We start from the raw sequence: 21611 nt of genomic DNA on the forward strand, positions 1-21611 counted from the left end.
ATTTTTGTAATATGATGATTTGCTTAGAGTAGGCTTCAAAGGGCTTCAGTGTTCATATAATACAGTGCAGTCTGTGGTGTTTCACAGAGATATCCTACATGTGTTGCACAACTTTGCAGCAATTACACAATATGATTTTATACACATAAGCTGTGCAAGCAGGCACATAATCTCTTCTATTTATGAATGAAAAAAATTATGAATAATGTATATTATTTACCAACTACAACAAAGAAAACAGATATAAACAAAAAAGTGAAATAAATTCAATGATGAACTCGCTGTGACATAATGCAGAGAAAAGAGATGAATACCATTACACATGGTGATGAAGATGATCAGCATCAGCAACAACTGAAGCACAGTACAGAAAAACTGAAGCACACTAAAAATTTAAATGGCTACAATTACCAGAATTACACTGGTAACTGCAATAATTGATGAAAGATGACAGATAAAACCTTTCTGCTGTGCAATGAGAACAATTATGTAGATATATAGATATGAGTATTGCTTAATTTTAACAATCATATCTATGGGACTATGAGAAGTGCTTATAATACAGACATTCAGTAATTAAACAAAGAATGTATTATTCAATCCACACTGCACATCTGGCAGAGACTGCTAATCTTCTCCACCTTTGACGCATTGGGTAGGGGAAATCCATACATGACATTCAATAACCCGCGAAAGAAGAAGTGCCGAAACTTACTCCAGGCGCTTATCCATTTCCCATAAAACACCACAATTTGCTTTATGTTTGAGGCACGTCTGCCTGCTGTGTTCTGATTAATTCAGATATTTGACTCCTATATCTAGTAAAAAGAAGTTAATGAAATAGACAGTACAAAAGTAAAAGTTGCATCTACCAGCCAAGGTTTTCCTCCTGTGTTCCTCATCGGATGACGTGTGTTTGACAGTGATTTCAGCAATGAAAACGGAGTGTTTATTTGTTTATGTCTGGGTGTATATGTGTACTCATCTGTATCTGCGAAGAAAATTTGAGGTTACCAGTTGGTTTGGGTCATTTTTGCATTTCCATTCACGTGCTCAGTCAGGTTCTGGATCACAAATCATCCTCTCTGCCTCTCATAAATATGAATGTAATACTTTAATTACCTTGACCCTCATGATGCCATAACAGAACAAAAAAAGCAAATATCAAAAACACTGAATAGGTCTGACAAATTGCAATATCACATAAGAAATTGAATAAAATCCAAAGGAACAGCAGAGGTTGTATAAACGTTGTGCTTCTTTAATTTCACTTTGTAAAGTCCTCCACTGCCCTAGCTGTGTTTTTGTTTAACCTTCATTTTATTTAATATATATTTATTTATATATATGTATATATATATATATATATATAAGATAAATGTACACGTATGAGGTTCGTCTCTTGTGGCAAGCAGAGAGGCTACCAAGAGGCTACCAAGGACACCCTTCTTTTATCCTCAGTCCTGGTTTGTCATTTCCTCAATGATTGATTTATTTATTTATTCATTCAGTCATCAGTTTTTAGTGTCTCCTTATCAATCAGTAGCTCCCATGGTGCCAAAGGCTGGTCCGGAAGGGAGACTGTCTTTGTGGAAAAGGTTGTTTTGACCACTTTCCCTTTTCTCTCGCTCTTTCTTTAACTTTCTTCCTAGAATCCCCGTTCCCCCATTTCATTCCCTCAGGTCCTTTGTCATCTTTGGTTGAGTGTCCGACACTTTGGTGTGTCTGGGGAATAGGGTGGAAGGACTTCCGAGGATAGCGGTTCAAGGGAGTGAAGATACATGAAGGGTACACATATGGACCAAGAAGGATGACAAAGGAGAGAAAAAAGACAAAGTTGACAAAGTGGCACACTGACATGGATAAAGAGAATCTAATCAAGGGATAAAGGAGGGAATTTCAAGTCTCTATGTCAAAGACCATTAAGTATGTTAACCTTAAATACAGTATGAGCATTGATTGGTTATATGAAGCGAATAGGTGAAATATTAAAAAAAAAAGAGAGCAGAGGACAAGAAGATAGACAAATACATAGTGTTTCTTGTTGGATGCATGAAGGACAGAAAGACTGCAATAACTGAAGAGGACAGACAAGTAAATGGACAGGTACGCAGAGGAAAAGACAGGTACAGGGGAAGAGAGAGAAGTAAAAGAGCGCAAGTCAGGGCAATGTCTGTCAGCACAGACAGTTGGTGGTGCTATGGGGAGTGCTCATCATCTGAAGAGTAGTGAAACAAAGCAGGAGAGGCCAAAGGCCAGCCATTTAGCCAGTGGGAGTGGGTGTGATCCTCCAATCAGAACTACAAAAAAACAAACAAAAAAAGAGTCATGTTAGCACAGAAATAACATATTAGCAATTTTTAACAGCTTCTGCTATCAAGATTAAATAATTCCAGTATTCTTCCAAAACTGGCCTGTGCTATAGAAATGTAGGCCTTAGTAAGGTTCATTTCTGCTACGCTAACTTACTTTATGTTCAGAATAAAAAAAGAGATACAAAACCATAACCTAAAAACCCCTCATATCTAGGGGCACAGATTGCAATAGTATACATTTTTAAAAAATATTCTCTATCACACACAAAAAAAATCTATGTTTTTTTTGCAGCTGGCCTTATTGCATATTTATGTGTCTAGTTTGGGAGGAGACTATTTAAAGAATCACACGCATGTGAAAAAAACATGTAACAGGAACAGTAACAGCATGTTTCCTTCGTGCCTGTGATATCTGCCACAAAGAATGTTCATTGCTTTGGAATAAGAGGGGGTAATGTTTTCAGAATAATTCTCACAAATGGATGTCTCAAATTTATGAGTATGGACCCAAAAGTCTGGCTATGTCTTGTAACTTCTCCCTAAGTCCTACATTCATATGACTCATTAATAACTCATTTTCCCATTAATTCGCAATACAAATCTGATTCCAAAAAGTTGGAACGTTTGGATGTGTAAACAAAAAGAGAATGATAAGATGACAATGAGATTTTTAATTACTTGCAGTCTCATAAACCAATTTTTTTTAAATGTACCATTTTAGGAAAAATAGCTCATTTAGAGTTTGATAGCAATACTAATTCTCAAAACAGATGGGACACGGCCCAGTTACCATTATGTAGTATCCCATCTTTTAGCAACAGCTTGTAAACAGTTTGTAAACTTGGGAATTTGGAACTATGGAGACCAGTTGCTGGACTTTTGGAAGAGAAGTTTTGTGCCATTCTTGTCTGATATAGGATTCTAGCTGCTCAAAAGTCTTGAATCTTCTGTGCTCCAAAACCAGTGTATACCTTTTCAAATGTGCAAGCGGCCAATTCCATAGACACTAATGCATACCATCAAAAATGCAAAGATTTGAACTGAACAAGCCAGATAGACCATATCCTTTCAGTCCTTCAGTTCTGGATCATGTTCACATATGGCTTCTTCTTTGTACGATAGAGCTTTAACCTGCATTTTTGGATGGCACGATGAACTGTGTTCACAGATAGTTATTTTTCAGAAGTGTTCCTGAGCCTATGCTGTCATTTCCGTGAGAGAAACATGATTATTTTTGATGCAGTGCTGCTTGAGAGCTCATGGACATCCAATATTTGTTTTTCAGCCTTGTCCCTTGCACACAAGGATTTCTTCATATTCTGGGAATCATTTGACATTACAGCTAGCAAGATCATTGGTTTCAACATCCGCCTCACCCACAAAGCCATCAGCCTTGTGGGTGACACCTCCGAACCCTTCACAGGCCCTCTCCAGCCCCCTGCCTTCGGGGAAAAGGTACCAGAGCATCCGGGTTTGGTCCAGTAGACTGCTGATAAGCTTTACTCAACAGGCTGCCAGAAGATTTAACTCTGTTCATATATTGCCTGCAATTTTGCAGAATTTCCTAATAAAAGGTGCTTTTGTGTTAAAAACAAGTTGTCTCAATGTTTTTTCCCCCTATAATTAAATTTCAGCAGCAACAAATTTAAAAATGGCCCTTTCCTGTTGTAAGCAATATATTTCTAAAACAGTTTGCCTAAGCCTTTTACAGTACTTGTTATTTTTTAACAACCTCTTTTATTTGAACACACTCATAGCTACATTAGTAAACTGGTTTGAGTTAGCCAAATCAAATAATAACCTTTTGGTGAATATTTAGTCTAAATGCTGAGGTTAGGTAGACAAAGCCAGAAAAGCAAAATTCATCTAAGGTTTCTTGAACTTGCTTTTTAGTACAGGTCTCGACTGATGTGCTTTTTGTAATTTCCCCAGTTAAAGTAGTAGTGAACAATCACAAAGGCTTTGTAGCCATAAACAAATATATATTTTTAAAATTATAAGAAAGTTGATTTTTACATCTCACCGGAATTAACTGGTTGCAAAGGCTGTATAAACAGGATGGTTCAGAAGGTTTTCTGAGATGAAGACGACTTTTAGTAAGAGATGTATGTGACAGTTTACTGAAATCTAAAAACTATCAAGGACACTTATAAGCATTTACATAATAATCATCAATGATCAAGGATACAAGGAACATTACACTAAAGCAGACAGCAAGCTTTTTTGTGACAAAACTGTCATAGAAGACAAACCGAAGATTGAAGACAAACTAAGTAAATAACTGTGCGTGTGATGATTGTGTTTATCTATGTGGCTTAAGACTTCCTTAAAGCCTGCGGGTGTGTTGTCTGAATCTTGTATGACTGTATTTGTTTTATTGTGTTCCTTTTGATATTTTATGTCTCTTTTATTGCATTTTTAAATGCATAACATGAATGTAAATTGGAGCTAGCCTTCAATGATTTATTGACTCTAAACAAATTGAATTTTATTTGAGCATTAAAGAATGCCCTGAAGTGGTAGTTTTACTAAGAAGTATCATGTGAAAATTATCAAACTGTGTTGTGAATGTTATGAAGAAAGAAGGAGGGTTTGTAGAAAAAGGTTCACAGAAACTGTCAGGGAAGAAAGAACAGGTTGTATGGAGAAGAAAAGATGAGAAGACAGTCATGGCTGAGAAGGTGGTTGAGTAAACAAGAGAAACAGAAAGCTTCACCACTGAGATCCCATACATTGCCCTGACAGCTCCGAGATTTTAATGGGAGTAAAGAAGTTACGATTGATGTCATCATCAATATTTGTTGAACCGTTTTCCTTAGCTTTTTTCTGAAGGTCGTGATTGTTAAAGCACAGTTGGAAGACACAATGCAGACATTTTTTATATGGTGTAATCGAATTGTTCAGATTTGTTGAATTTGAAAATTAAAATACCAGCTCAGACACAGCACACAGGATCATCTAAAGCTTTCATTTATATTCATTTATATATACAGTCCTATAAAGCAAACTACAAAACACACATACAATACACACCCTCCTTTAATACATAAATTACAAATGCAAGCTGTTCAGACACAGTTTCATAAAAAAAAGCATGGGTATTGTATTTAAAAGATCAATATGATTTCATATCAGGGGTCCATCCTTCAGGCAGAAAATCAATATTTGTAATAAATTTTGTATCTGTATGCAGAAGACACACATTTAAACAGGCACACACTGACACACACACATTCCTATAGTAGAGTCTAAAGTATGCAGGCGACCAATTGAGTGGAACATGGTGTTTAGGATACAGAGTAATAGGGCACTCAACTCCAAGTCTTTGGAAGATAAACAGGGTGCAGTCTTTTGAAATGTAGCAGAAAAGGGAGAAAACACGCTGATAAAAACACTAAAGGGCAAAAAGACATACAAGTTTCAGCAAGCCGCCATTAGTATAATTTAAGAAAACAATAATAATAACAACATGTAAAACCAGGTGGTATTCAAATACCAATCAAAAAGCAGCACACTGTAAAGAGAACTGCCCCAGAGGTTAGCAGATAAGAGCAACTTGTGTCAGCATTCACAGCCAAATTACAACCAGATTCTAAATATACTTCTACACTGAAAGTATCAAAACAGTATCAATATACACAATCATTTTAAAAACTAGAAGTAAAAATATAGCAAAATTAACTAAAAAGTATGACTAGAAAAAAATGTTTCCACTAAAGTTGACAGACGTTAAAAGAATGCATGAAATACTCGATCACTAAGCGACCCCATCAACCATATAAATTGGTTTAACAATTAAAAATTCTTCATTTATGCTTTATTCAAGATTTTAGGGCTTTCCATGTGTAATGCAGTTAAATATGCTTCCCTCTGTAGTAATAATCTCTATAATATTCTCCCTTCAGAAAAAGTAGAAAATGTGGCTGCAAATGCCAATTTTTTAAAGAGTTAATAAGAATTCTGGGTAAACACTGGCATATCTGATGAACCGTCCATAAGTCACTTGTGCTAAGAAACTGAAAAAAAGATATTATTCAGGCCTTATTGCCATAAATCACATAACGTTTCTTTTTCGACTGTAAATGATGACATGATTTTCTCATCTGCTATCCTATGTGGTGGTTCTGTTTGCAAATGGTTTTCATTATTTAACTACAGCTCTGATTTTTGATTGATATTGGAACATTGTATTTCAAATACTTTTGTCTTGCTTCCTCCCTTTCATTTAGCAAATGTTCTCTTTACGCACTCATTCATTCGTCCTATTTCCAAGACCAGGGGTGCTGGAGGTGTTGCAGCACTGCCTCTGGCCAAAGGCAGCCATCACAGCACCCCCTGGCAAATGGGAAAAAAAAGATGTCGAAACACTTTTGCCATTGATATTTTACTTGGAAATTTGTCATTCAGAAAGTTGTGTGAAATAAATTCAAATACGCTGTCCCTCTGACCCCCCCGCTGCACGTCTTTTATGCTCCAAAATGCGATTAAAAGCATGACTAAGGATAACCATGGTGCAAAAGATACTCACACACCTGCTGAAAAACTTTGGACATCAGTGCCCGTAAATTTATCAAATTAGAGAGCTTATTATAAGCTGCCCAGCACAGGTTAACAAAATAATTAAGCAGTAATTCCACAGTTCTGCCTGTGTTGCAAAGGTTTTTGATTATCTCAATCTGGCTATTGGGTGGAGTTAAATAATATCCACATTTGGACACGTTCTCGTCAAGTGTGCAAAAATGGGTTTATTTATATCTTGACTCCTCATTCTCATGAAAATTCACAGTTAGAAGGCTGGTATAGTTTTCATAATAAATTTGATCACCTGTGTGTGTGTCTGACATGTGTGCCCTGTGGGGTTTAATTAGTATCTGTGTTAAAACCTTGCGTGTAAGCTGAGGTTTTAACTTCATTATTATCTGTGCGACTAAGTTCAGTTCTATTTTGGCTGCTTATTCTTGCCTGCTGCGTGCAGCAATGGAATCAAATATATTGTAGTTTCCAGTATTATTTTCTTTAAGAAAGAAATGAGCTTTCTGTTGGAACTTTTACGCACAAATTAAATTAAACCTTGAAAAATAGGATAAAGCTCCATTTGTATTACTGCATAGGCAGACATTTAATATCACTACCAGAACTCTGCATGTCGTTGCCCAATAGGTCTTTTTGGACTAATTTCAGCCTTTTGTATGTACAGTTCATGCACTTTTTTAAAAAAGTTTTTGTTTAATTATTTGAGAATGGACCAGCGTGACAGAAGAGCAACAGAAAAACAACAAAGATTTCAGTTTAAAGTAAACTGCCTCTTCTCCTGCAATAAAACACATATGAGCCAGGTGGGGCTCTGTGTTTTGTGCAGGTGGAGTTGCACCAAACATGTCAGAGGCAATCATCCTTCATTTAGGATAAAAGTCTCTTGTGTGTGCACAAAGCTGACCTGAAGTAAATGTGTGCAGATGTGCATGTGAGTATGCTTATACGGCAGCTGCAGTGGTCGCATACACAGTAAGCACCTGCTCAAAACACTTCCAAGGTGGACGCACATGTATGCGTGGGAGTGTGTGTGGGTGTATGAACTTTATGTAAAAGACATAAGTGTGATCACAGCAGGGCAATGCTGCTGGTCACATCTACATGTACTCCTGTCACATATTGTGCAGACAAGTGCCATAGTACTGACTTTTCATCTCACCCCCCTAATATCTATCTCTTCATTGATAACCTAAAAAAGGTTTAGATCTATATTTTGCACAAGGTTTCAATTATGACGCAGACTTGTACCTTTCTGTTAATCAGTTATAAATGTGTGCTCCATGGTTCAATGCCAGAAGTGGTAAATGTCTGTACCTAGCCTTCCTGCCTAGAACCTGGTCACGAATTAACGTTATGTATTCTAAATTAATTTGCATTTTTCTCAAAGTCATAAATGAAAATGTACAATTACTGACAGAGTTGCACTAAAAAAAGTAAATTGGGTGGTTGCTACATTTACAAAAGTCTAACTTGTCATTTGAACAAAATAATTTCATGTTTCTATGGTGAACGCAGTTAAATCATGTTGGATGTGCATGAAATTCAAAAACTTAATTTGTTCTTGTTCAGATGACACGATACAATCTAGGAAGAGTGGTTATAGTTGCCTGGACTCACGAAATTCACAAGATCATATGAGATGTCAAACCACAGGAAAATCACTGGGGTTGTAAGAGGCAGACAACCATACACACACCACGTGTATGTACAGGGAGTGCAGAATTATTAGGCAAATGAGTATTTTGTCCACATCATCCTCTTCATGCATGTTGTCTTACTCCAAGCTGTATAGGCTCGAAAGCCTACTACCAATTAAGCGTATTACGTGATGTGCATCTCTGTAATGGGAAGGGGTGTGGTCTAATGACATCAACACCCTATATCAGGTGTGCATAATTATTAGGCAACGTCCTTTCCTTTGGCAAAATGGGTCAAAAGAAGGACTTGACAGGCTCAGAAAAGTCAAAAATAGTGAGATATCTTGCAGAGGGATGCAGCAGTCTCAAAATTGCAAAGCTTCTGAAGCGTGATCATTGAACAATCAAGTGTTTCATTCAAAATAGTCAACAGAGTTGCAAGAAGCATGTGGAAAAACCAAGGCGCAAAATAGCTGCCCATGAACTGAGAAAAGTCAAGCGTGCAGCTGCCAAGATGCCACTTGCCACCAGTTTGGCCATATTTCAGAGCTGCAACATCACTGGAGTGCCCAAAAGCACAAGGTGTGCAATACTCAGAGACATGGCCAAGGTAAGAAAGGCTGAAAGACGACCACCACTGAACAAGACACAAGCTGAAACGTCAAGACTGGGCCAAGAAATATCTCAAGACTGGTTTTTCTAAGGTTTTCTGGACTGATGAAATGAGAGTGAGTCTTGATGGGCCAGATGGATGGGCCCGTGGCTGGATTGGTAAAGGGCAGAGAGCTCCAGTCCGACTCAGACGCCAGCAAGGTGGAGGTGGAGTACTGGTTTGGGCTGGTATCATCAAAGATGAGCTTGTGGGGCCTTTTCGGGTTGAGGATGGAGTCAAGCTCAACTCCCAGTCCTACTGCCAGTTTCTGGAAGACACCTTCTTCAAGCAGTGGTACAGGAAGAAGTCTGCATCCTTCAAGAAAAACATGATTTTCATGCAGGACAATGCTCCATCACACGCGTCCAAGTACTCCACAGCGTGGCTGGCAAGAAAGGGTATAAAAGAAGAAAAACTAATGACATGGCCACCTTGTTCACCTGATCTGAACCCCATTGAGAACCTGTGGTCCATCATCAAATGTGAGATTTACAAGGAGGGAAAACAGTACACCTCTCTGAACAGTGTCTGGGAGGCTGTGGTTGCTGCTGCACGCAATGTTGATGGTGAACAGATCAAAACACTGACAGAATCCATGGATGGCAGGCTTTTGAGTGTCCTTGCAAAGAAAGGTGGCTATATTGGTCGCTGATTTGTTTTTGTTTTGTTTTTGAATGTCAGAAATGTATATTTGTGAATGTGGAGATGTTATATTGGTTTCACTGATAAAAATAAGTAATTGAAATGAGTATATATTTGTTTTTTGTTAAGTTGCCTAATAATTATGCACAGTAATAGTCACCTGCACACACAGATATCCCCCTAAAATAGCTAAAACTAAAAACAAACTAAAAACTACTTCCAAAAACATTCAGCTTTGATATTAATGAGTTTTTTGGGTTCATTGAGAACATGGTTGTTGTTCAATAATAAAATTATTCCTCAAAAATACAACTTGCCTAATAATTCTGCACTCCCTGTATTACTATTTACTATGGTTTAACTTGTCAAGGACAAAAACGTAAAGAAAATTCTGCATCAAGCATAGCTTTCCTACTTTTGTTGAGTCTGTATTGACAGCTCAACGCCATGGTGGCTCGTGCTGTTGCCTCAGAGCAAGAAGGTCCTGGGTTCAATCTGGCCAAGTTTGCAATGGGTTCTCTCTGCGTACTCTGGTTCCCTCCACAGTTAGAAGTCATTCAGTTATTAGGGTAAGGGTAATTGGTGATTCTAAATTACCCAAAGGTGTTAAAGAGCAAATGGTTGTTTGTCTCTATGTAATAGTCTGGTGACCTGTCCAGGATGTACCCTGCCCCTCTTACCTTATCACTTCCGCAGCCCAGATAAAGATAAGAGGATAGCTGGATTGGAAGTTGCTCTAAGTCTGTTGAATTTTTTGTTGAACATTATGTAATATGAACACAACATGTACTACAGACAGAAGTTACATTTGTTCATTCAATAAGATTATCACTGGTGTAACAAACAAATATTGTACTAGTTCATGTAACAAGACTGACTTTTGATGTATGTGTTTAAACAATATAACATGACTTTAACTAAATTTAATTAGACTAAGTTGGTACAAACAACTTGTTTGAATAAAAGTCAAATTAATGGAATGTTACTGTTAATATTATGTTAAACTTACAAACATATATCGTGTTAAAACAACCCAATCAAGATGGATTAATATAACATGATTTTTTAGATGGAATATAATTGGCAAGATAAAATTACGTTGATCCAATGAATTATTTTTTTGAGTGTAGGTTTATTCTTCTCTAATCCCTATTTTACCTCACCAACTTCATGGAGGTAGAGCTTGTACCCAAGACAGATGCATTTTGTTTCTTGCAGTGGCAAAGACTTTTTAGTTACTTGCCTGATAATTGCCCATCTGTCTGCACTGTGAGTCTCTGCCTGCATAAAACCTGCAGGACACAAATGCACACGCGCCCGCTCTGAGAGCTCAAGAGCTTTCCTCTTCCTGTTTTCACCTTCATCCATTATTCACTCCATCCGCCAGTGTTGTTACATGCACATATGTGTGAGATTGCACTGCACATCCAAGCAGACAATCATCAGCACACTCAGACACACCAACTCACACTCAAGGTTTGAGGAGGTAAAAGGAGGATGTTAATAATTTATTAGATTGTGTGTTTTCAATTTTTTTCTTTTTGTTTATTTCTAATATTTTTTCATAATAATTTCTGGCGAAAGTTAACATGAACATTCTAAGTACATGTCGCTGTATATTATAATGCAACACACAGCATTTGCTTCTGTATTTCATCTATGTCTGTACCTGGGGTCCTTCCTATTTTGCTCCGAGTCCTAGTAAAGAGTGTATTTCAATCTTTTTTTCTTCATGTTGGGCTGTGTAAAATTTGTCACTTAAAACTGGTTAATCAAATTGTAGGGTCAAATTGTAGGGTCAATATATTATGATAGAAAGATTTTTTTTTCCTATTAGAAAAAAGTAAGTGAACAGTCTGAAATTTCATCAGATGTTTCCTGTATGTGATCTGGAATGCCAGTAAGGCCACTGTGAAAGATAATGATATATGTATTGATGTCTGTACAAGACTGTGTGTGTGTGTGTGTGTGTGTGTGTGTGTGTGTGTGTGTGTGTGTGTGTGTGTGCGCATGTTTGCCTGCATGACTTGGTTTGCAGAGGACAGCTGATGGTAGCCATATTTTGTCTTTTGGATCACTTTCCATTTGTTTTTGTTTTGCTGTTTCTTATATTAACAGACACATATACATGCAAATGAACAAATATATATATAAATAATTTTGAACACTGTGTTTTTGACCTCTTCTCTTGCTATATCTTCTCTAACCTGCAGGCTATTGGAATCCCTCCACACACTTACATGGACCGAAACTGCTTCACTGACACTTTTTCTTGTTGGATTCCCACCTCTTGCTAAAGTTGCTCGTGTCAAACAGTATTTGTATGTAACAAAATAATATTATGAGTACAGCTTAGCTTGACCTAGGATACATTAAATGGTAAATGGCCTGCATTTGTATAGCCCTTTACGTAGTCCCTAAGGATCCCAAAGCGGTTTACACAACCAATCATCCACCCATTCACACACACATTCACACACTGGTGATGGCAAGCTACATTGTAGCCACAGAGGACGAACTGCCAGTTCTTGAGCCACGATCGCCCCTACTAGGAGCAGATTGCTTGATTTAACTTACCATGCAAACTTGATTGGTCAGTTTATTGTGTATAAACATTTTTTCCTCTTCTTGTGCATATGTTTCTGCATTTATCTTCTTTTCTTATCTAAATCCTTAATTATCACACAGTGTCTCTGTAATTTCTCTACATTTCTAAAATAAATAACCCAAGCTTTTAAAGATAAAGAGCAGTGAGCAGAGCTATGCTGATGAATAAAGGATAGATGAAGAATGTAGGGTAAAAGGAAACAAGAATAGATATAATGACAATAAGTGTGGAAGACGCAGCAGGATGTGGTATGGACAGTTAGAGGATGAAAAGATAGCAAGATAAATGCAGTTATTAAAGAAGAAGAAGAAGAAGGACCACAAATTATGATGAGCCTTCCAGCTTACCTCCATGCTGGTGCCCTGTGGTGTCCACTTGTTTCTATACATCCCACACAAAGACAATATTTTCTCTGTGCTCTATATTCCAACACCTCCCATACACTACAGAAGACTTTTAGTTCTCATATCGTGACAGCTCTAAAAATATGGTTTCTATAGCAATTCAATTCTCTATTGCCTTAGTTTATTTTCATTTTAACTTAATCCAGCTCAGGTGAATTTAGTTTGATAATTCATTTTCTTAGTAAGTCGTTGATTTTTATGTATTTCTGCTGAAAATAATATCAAAGCTATACATTTTTTTAATAGAATGGCATTGCCTGTCTTATTTGGAGTTTCTCTGAACGTATGAAGATGACCCAACCACAAATTCCAAAAGTTGCTTTTGTGTGCTTCTTTGTTTATTAAGTATATTTCTACACAAAAATCACAAAATATCTTACCTGTCTTACCTGCGTTGGCTACAGTGTTTTGTTGCTTGCATTCTCCTCTGGTGATAGACACGTCGTCAATGGCAATATCCCCCTCAAAACCCGAGCCTCGAATTCCTTCAAACACAATCTGTTTAGAAAAGAAACATCAACAGATGAATGCTAGCTGAGTATGTCCAGAGAAATATATACAAAAACACAGCAAAAGTTCACAGAATGGCCACTGAGGAATTTTGCCAGAATTTTGTACACTTTGTACACAAAAGTTTGTACACTCCATGATGTTGCTTGCAAAACAACCTTTACTAAAAAATAAGTAGTTGCTTCCTTATGTCTTTATCAGTGTCTCATATTGTTGTGGTGGAAGTGGAGGAATAGCCCGCTCGTATTTACGGTGTAGCTTCACTTCATTTAGGTTTTCAAGCATTGTTGATACACAGCTCTCTCGGCTCTCTTTAGGATCATTGTTCTTTGCATGACTCATTACGGGCCAGCCTTTAGCTGTTGGGATGAAGGGCCTCATATTTGATTCCAGAATGATTTGGCATACAGGGGTTATTTGTGTGGCTGTAAAACACGCCCAAATCACCATCCCCATAGGTGTTAAGTGTTTGTGCTCATGTGCTGTGTTTGGTATTTGCCAAATGTGGTGTTATGCTAAAATATATCAACTTTGATCTCATTTCTCCAAAGGACACTGAACTAGAAGTCTTTTTAAAACCTAAGCTATGTCCTTTTTAGAGAGCAATCTTAGCAACCCTTCCAAATAAGCCATAATTGCTCTTCTTTTTCTAATTGTGTCATTAAACTTAACTTTTCACACACTGAGATATCATTCTTTGGTTTTTGATCATTCTCTGAGCATTTCCAGGTTTGAAGTGAATGGCAAACCAGCCAAATCTGCCAAAATTTATTAAGGTGATGCTTACTTATTATCAGCACCTGCTACTTCTTAATACCTATAAAGGCAGTAAAAGTATACTTAGTTTTTCACAGGACTGGATACTCCGTTAAAACGTCTTAAATTTTGTAAAAATGAATTTAAAATTAAAATGCAAAACTAATTTAATTACTCTAAAGAACCTACTTTCTGTATCTGAAGTTGAGCAATAATAACAATAATAACAACAACAACCATATAATTAATAATTATAGAAAATATGAATACTTTAATTAAATAAAGACATGGAAACATCTATTACAGATAGCAACATGCTAGTTTATTCTCCCATCTCAGGAATTTACAAGCTGCAGTCATATCCTAACACAGTGGTTCTTAACCTGAGTTCGATCGAACCCTAGGAGTTTGGTGAGTCGGTCTCAGGGGTTCGGCAGAGCCTCCACCACAGAGGTCGCAGAGGTCCAGACACACCCGAATTATCGTGTAAATTTGTGATGACACGCCCCCTACAGAACGTGATGGGAGTGAGCGTCCTATCTGCATGATTTGCAACGCCAAGTTGAGCAACTCCAGTCTCGCACCGGCAAAACTAAAGGAACACTTCTTGAAGCTGCATAGAGATGGGGAATACAAGAACACAACACTTACTGAATTCAAGGCGAAGAGAGCCAGATTCAATGAAAGGCCCACTCTGCCTGCTCTTGGATTTGTACCCGTTAACAAACCGATCCTCACACCATTGTATGAAGTTGCTTATCTGATCGCAAAGCAGGGCAAGCCATACACCATTGGTGAAACACTTGTGAAACCAGCTGCGTTAAAGATGGCAAATCTGATACTCGGAACAGTGGCCGAAGGTAAATTATCCCAAATTCCTCTTTCAAATGACACCGTCAGCGACAGAATAGAAGACATGAGTAAAGACATCTTGGCTCAAGTAGTCGCCGATCTGATTTCAAGCCCGGCAAAATTCAGCCTTCAACTCGATGAGAGCACAGACGTTGCTAATCTAAGCCAGCTTGTTTTCGTGCGCTATGTGAAAGATGACATGATTAAAGAAGATTTTTTATTTTGTAAGCCTCTTACAACAACAACTAAAGCAGCCGATGTGAAGAAGCTTGTGGATGACTTCTTCAGAGACAACAATCTTTCACGGGACATGGTTTCTGCAGTTTGTATATGGTAAATGGTAAATGGCCTGTATTTATATAGCGCTTTACTAGTCCCTAAGGACCCCAAAGCGCTTTACATATCCAGTCATCCACCCATTCATACACACATTCACACACTGGTGATGGCAAGCTACATTGTAGCCACAGCCACTCTGGGGTGCACTGACAGAGGCGGACGGAGCTCCAGTCATGCTGGGAAGAAACTCTGGTTTTGGTGCGCTAGTAAAAGCTGATGCACCACACATCATTGTGACTCATTGTATTTTGCACAGGCATGCATTGGCAACAAAACCCTTGCCTCCAAAAATGGCAGAAGTGTTAAAAACTGTGGTGGAATGTGTGAACTATGTGCAAAATAGTGCTCTGAGGCACCGCATCTTCAGTGAGCTGTGTAAAGAAATGGGCTCTGAATTTGAGGTACTTCTGTACCATTCTAATGTTCGGTGGTAATCCCGGGGACAGGTGCTGAATCGTGTTTTTGCCATGCATGTGGAATTAGCCCTGTTTTTGCAAGAGCACCAACACTGTCATGCAGATTGCTTCAAAATCCTGAGTTCATTCTCATTTTAGCGTACATGGCTGATATATTCGCAGCTCTCAATCATCTCAATCAGCAGATGCAGGGTGGTGGAGTCAATATCATAGAAGCGGAAGGACAGCTGAAGGCTTATCAAAAAAAGCTAACGTTATGGAAATGACGAACAGAGAACAACAACTTCGCAAACTTCCCCCTTCTGGACAACTTTGTAAGTAAGATCGAAGATGTGTCTGGAATCGGAGATATTTCTGTATCCACGGAACTGAAGCAAACAATTGCAACGCACTTAGATGAGCTTGCAAAGTCTCTCGACAGATATTTCCCTACAAGAGAGTCATATCCAGCATGGGTGAGACAGCCGTTCACGTTTGCTGTTGAGACAGCAGATGTCAATGATGAATACCTTGACGGAATCATTGAAATTCAGCAGAGCCAGGTTCAACAGCAACTCTTCAGAACAACAACGCTCTCAACGTTTTGGTGTCGACAAATGGACAAGTATCCAATTATTGCTAAGAAAGCTCTGGATTTTTTTTATACGATTTGTTACAACATATCTTTGCAAGCAATCCTTTTCGACAATGCTGGATATAAAAATGAAGAAAAGGAACAGACTTTTCTTTGAAAATGACACAGACTTGCCAAGGTGAAGCCACGCATATCTGAACTGGTCTCTCAAAGGCAACAGCAGAAGTCACACTGATTTGCAGGTATGTAATTTGTTGTAAGTTCATGCATTGTGTTGGTTTTGTTCTTTGAACAAGGTGATGTTCATGCACGGCTCATTTTGTGCACCAGTAAAAAACATATCTATGTCTTGAATTTGAAAAAAAAAATTAAAAAAATTCACTAAAGAGGGGTTCGGTGAATGTGGATATGAAACTGGTGGGGTTCGGTACCTCCAACAAGGTTAAGAACCACTGTCCTAACATCATTTCTGGACCCACAACAAGAAAACTAAGCAGGAGACTCTTCTGAACACTTCCCCCATTTTAGCCACCAGCCATCTGGTTTTGACTGACAGCCTAATTACTGTGGTGTACCAAGGCACCAAAAGCCCAGCGCACCCAGCTAATCAAAAACCAAGTGTATTCTGTCTAGCTTCTGAGGAGGGAAAAGCAAATAAACAAGAAAACTTTGTTTCTCCAAAATAACAACAAAAGTAACTCTCTTGACTGCAGTTGTTATTGACTTTTACTGCAGACCCCAGTGCTTGATAATTTTAATTCTGAAAACAATAGTCAGAGTTGTTGCTTTGTAATAATATTTGAGTGTTTCTGCAATTCCAATGCCTCATTCTGTTTTAATTTTTTTTTCAACAGAAAACAGCTCCATGTGAAAATTCCTACATGGGCTGAAGTATACAGCAATAACTTTTTTTTAAACTTCAGCATCTAGCAGCCCTTTAGCAAGGTATTTAACCCTCAATTTATTCAAAAAAAGTGAGAACGGAGCAGGTGTTACTATAGAAAGGAATGCAATACTAATGAAAATAAAAAAAACTGCATACACTCTACTTGCATAGTATGTCTGTATACCTACAGGTTAACAAGCGAGCAGGTGCAAGCATGGAGGGGAGGCATGCATGACTGGGTTCACTTTAAAAACTCCATCTGTTAACAGCAACATGCTGCGGTTAAAGTATCAACTGAGCAGGCTTGCTATCAATTTGTGTGTAAATATATCGAGCCAGAGCAAGGGTGGGTCCAATTAACCTGATTCTGACCCAGCAAGAAGAAAAGAGTGACCTAACCCCACATGTGCTCAAAACAAAACATATACAATGGCAGTGCAAACACACTGTTAACATGATCTTAGTTTTGAGGCATTCTGCTATTGTGTTTTAATCTATGAGTCCTGTTAGTATCTAACAGCAAGTTAACTTTAGTGGGCAGATAATAACACTTGTAACCTCGTAATAACAACTTAAACTTTAGAGTAGTTTTCTTCTTTACTTAGCATAAGTTAGATCCGCTCTTGCACAATTTGGCCTCATATATACTTATATATTTCTTATATACTCCAATATATTCTACTCCAGCTGCTAACTAACCCTTGAGTACACCACATAATCCACCAGTTATTTCAAAACAACAGAGCGAGGAGCAGGTGTCTCTATGCATACAAATGTACTCATTGTATACCATGAGTACATAGGTACCCTAATCATTTTCTTAGATTTTCTCTCTACTTCTCTCCAGAGGTGTGGACTCGAGTCACATGACTTGGACTCGAGTCAGACTCGAGTCATTAATTTTATGACTTTAGACTTGACTTGAAAAAATGTTCTAAGACTTGTGACTTGACTTGGACTTTTACACCAATGACTTGGGACTTGAATTGGACTTGAACCGGTTTACTTGAAAAGACTTGATATTTTACCCCAAATATAAAATTTAACATGCATATTATATAGAGATTGAAAATGTGACGTCATTCACGGGTAGAACCGCAAAGGATTCTGGGAACTCGTGGCAAGCGGTACTAGGCTTTCAATTAAAATCAGTTATACAGCGATAAAAAGAAACACAAAAATGTCAAGAAGCTGTTGTATTATTAACTGCAATAGCCGGTCGCATGACAGCCACGGGAAGCCGACGGGTAAAGAGATCGGTTGTTATCGGATTACGTCGTTGAAGAGAAATTGTTCGAGTCATGTTTCCGAAGTAACAAAGAGGCGACGGGTGTCCTGGATTGCAGCCATTCTAAGACCAAATATAACGTCCCAGAACACTCCAGCTCACAGGTTAGTCTGCTCCAAGCATTTACACAAAGGTCAGTCTGCTGTTGTAGTTAATGCGTCATTTTTCTTAACATAATTGGTGATATAGGTTACAAGCAAGTCTGGCGCTGAACAGAAATTGTCGCGCTATGCTCCTTTGTTTATTGTGCATAAATAGTGAATTGTCCTGACACAATATTGCGTTTCGCTTCTGTTATTATTGTACATTGACAAAAACATATACTTTTATTCACAGGATAAAACAGGTTTTTTGTATCACTAATTGCCCAGTACGATTACAGCATACAATATTATTGTCACTGCTACATTTCTGTGATGCTACCAGAAATGATTTCCACTACTAATTAATTACCATTGAGCTCAAAGGTCCTATTAATAAACGGTTAAGGAATGTGTATTTATGACGACAATTTGTGAGACTGGTAAACTTATGATATGTACGATGGTCTTTCGTTCTACACGGTGCATTTCAAGGTCCTGCACCCATCCGGCGGTAAACTGTACCTGGGCTTGTTGCAGTGACCTGAAGTTACTAAACTTCATGAGTGTATGCACTCACTCCAAGAACCGTATGATTATAAATATGCATATAAATATGCTACGATGAGATAGCTGACTTCATCTAACTAGCAAATGTTGTCCAGGCTACGTTGGTGATGCAGTTTTTTTTAATATGTATGATATTTTTGTCATGCGATTTTAAAGCTGGTCCTACAAGAATAACATGCAGCTTATCTCAGAACCGTCGGTGAAAATTATTCTTGGAGCTAGGTTTAATTGAGCTGCATTTTAAAGAGGTGCAATTTCACAATTTGTGTATATTTTCTAAGTTCACTATTTTGTCATGTGTTGAGAAAAACACAGATTTTAAAATTACATGGTCTAATATTTACATTTAGCATAACTGCAACATGCTTTTTTTTTTTTTTTTTTAAAGACTCGAAAGGACTTGAAATTCAAAGTTTCAGACTTGAGACTTGACTCGGACTTTTACACCAGTGACTTGAGACTCGACTCTGACTTGCCTGACATTACTTGAGACTTGACTTGAGACTTGAGGATAAAGACTTGAGACTTACTTGAGACTTGCAAAACAATGACTTGGTCCCACCTCTGCTTCTCTCCACACAGAGCCAATTCAATTTCATTCACAAAGGGGAGGAAAGTACAAGAGCATTATCATTTATTCCCCATTTGCTTTCTAATTTATTCCCCGAATGAGAGATCCTCTTTGAATTAACAAATAAAATAATTAGGAGAACCTTGACGCTGATTGCGTGGTGGCGAGGGAGCAAGTCCAGCAGCACAAGCTGTATGGCTTTAACAGGTCTGCTCACATATACAAAAAAGATTTTCTTCCGTATAGGCTGTAAAGAAAATTCTGTGGTCTTCAAGTGAAGAGGCTTATTCGCCACAAGGCCACGATCCTTTAATTTATAAATGCTACAATGAAATTTCCTTGCTGCTTGACTGTCGTAAACATTTTGCTTTATTTATGGTTTTTCTTCCTTTAATTCCAGTTTTCTTTGTATATTTGCCAGCCATAGTGTGATTTCTTTAACATATGCACACATGTACTGTACCTTTACAAACACTTAATTAACATCTTTATAGACTAGAGACTAGAGTATGATAATTGAAAAACTGAAGCTAAATGACTAACACTGGCCTTAACAAAGAAAGGTGCAAAACTATTAATTAACAGTCTCATTTACATATTACAATCTGACCAGCAAAGTTTTTTTTCTCTAAGATATCAAACACAATAGCATGAATAAAACAATACAATATATTGTATTGTTTTATATGACAGGATACTGTATACAATATCCTGTCACTGCAAAATAATGACTTTATATGTTTAGTTTTTGGATATGGCTCAGAGACATAACTGACCAGCAAGTTTAAATGTGAGAACCGACATTGTCTCACATTTAAATATTACTGCTGGGCACTTTGTGGGGGCCTCAACAGTAATGTGCTTCTCAGAGTTTCTAAACCTTGGTAGTTGTGTTTGGTGACCTGCATTTTTGCATCACCCGAGTTATACAGAAATGACAAGTTGGAGAGCTGTTGTAAATTATGCAGTTATCAAATTCTGGGACAAAAAAATGTGATCATAAAAGATACATGTCATATATAATAAAGCTGATATTTCTGTCTTACATTTTCTGAATATTTAAATAAATAAATAAATCTGCACCCTTCATGAAAAAAACATGACATCATTTTTTTTTGAAAAACTGTAAAATTTTCTGTATTCCAGTTCTTGTTATTATACTGCATAACGTGTGGGTGTGAAGGATCTTGAGTGAGATAGAAAACTTGCGCATGTGTGTGCGTGCATGAGTGTGTGAATGCAGGATCAAAGGGTGTGCAGTAAAGTGTCAGGTTGAAGTTGTGAGTGTGTCGTTTTGTCACGCCTTGTAACCTTTAATGTTCCCATTGATGTGCTATCCACATACCAGAGGGGACACAGCTGTGAGAGCGAGGGAGTAAAAAAGAGAGAGACTACATGCACATGTGTGTCTATGTGTGTGTGTGAGAGAGAGAGAGAGAAAGAGAGAGAGAGAGCTTTAAAATACCAGTGCAATGTGAGGCACACAAATGTGGGTTGGCCTGGTTTCCAACAAGCCCCCCAGGTACCAAACACTGCTAGGAACACAGATGGCCTCTGGGTAATCCACAGAGGAGCAAGTAGGGACACAAATACTACTACAACACGTTACCGCCTTCTTTGCAACTCCATTGATTTTATGTGTTCATGTAATTTCTGCTATACAAGTTGGTCTCAATAAACAACCTCATTAAGATGAATTTATTTACAAGTAACCTGAAGAGTGGAAGCTTGGGAAAGTAAAAGAGTGCAAGAGAGATGGTCACAGTTATACTGATATCATAACAAAACATACACCCCTCTATTAGGTACACCTGCTGTATGCCGGTTCATGGAGGTTTGAAGCCTATCGCTGCTATTACTGGGCAGGAGGCCGGGTAGATAGGTCAGCAGTCCATTACAGGGATAGGTTGAAGACACAACACTTTGAAAGCTAAAATTCCCACCTGTGGCCAATTTACAATTGCCACTTAACCCACTG

At 37.9% G+C, this 21611-nt stretch overlaps 1 protein-coding gene across 1 annotated transcript in view; it reads right to left on the reverse strand.

The window, feature by feature from the left end:
* Window positions 1-2214: 2214 nt before the first annotated feature.
* The window catches only part of mdga1 (MAM domain containing glycosylphosphatidylinositol anchor 1), a 194697-nt gene continuing 175300 nt past the window's right edge, over window positions 2215-21611 (reverse strand). Inside the window, exons 16-17 of the mRNA XM_085353267.1 lie at window positions 13172-13289; window positions 2215-2300 (exon numbers count right to left, since the gene is read on the reverse strand). Coding sequence (XP_085209393.1) covers window positions 2215-2300; window positions 13172-13289 — 204 coding nt within the window. The remainder of the gene's footprint in view (window positions 2301-13171; window positions 13290-21611) is intronic.

This window comes from Diplotaxodon limnothrissa, linkage group LG1 (genome assembly GCF_057381915.1).
Source record: "Diplotaxodon limnothrissa isolate DT_005_m linkage group LG1, D_limnothrissa_male_GT1.1, whole genome shotgun sequence".
Classification (NCBI taxonomy): Eukaryota; Metazoa; Chordata; class Actinopteri; order Cichliformes; family Cichlidae; genus Diplotaxodon; species Diplotaxodon limnothrissa.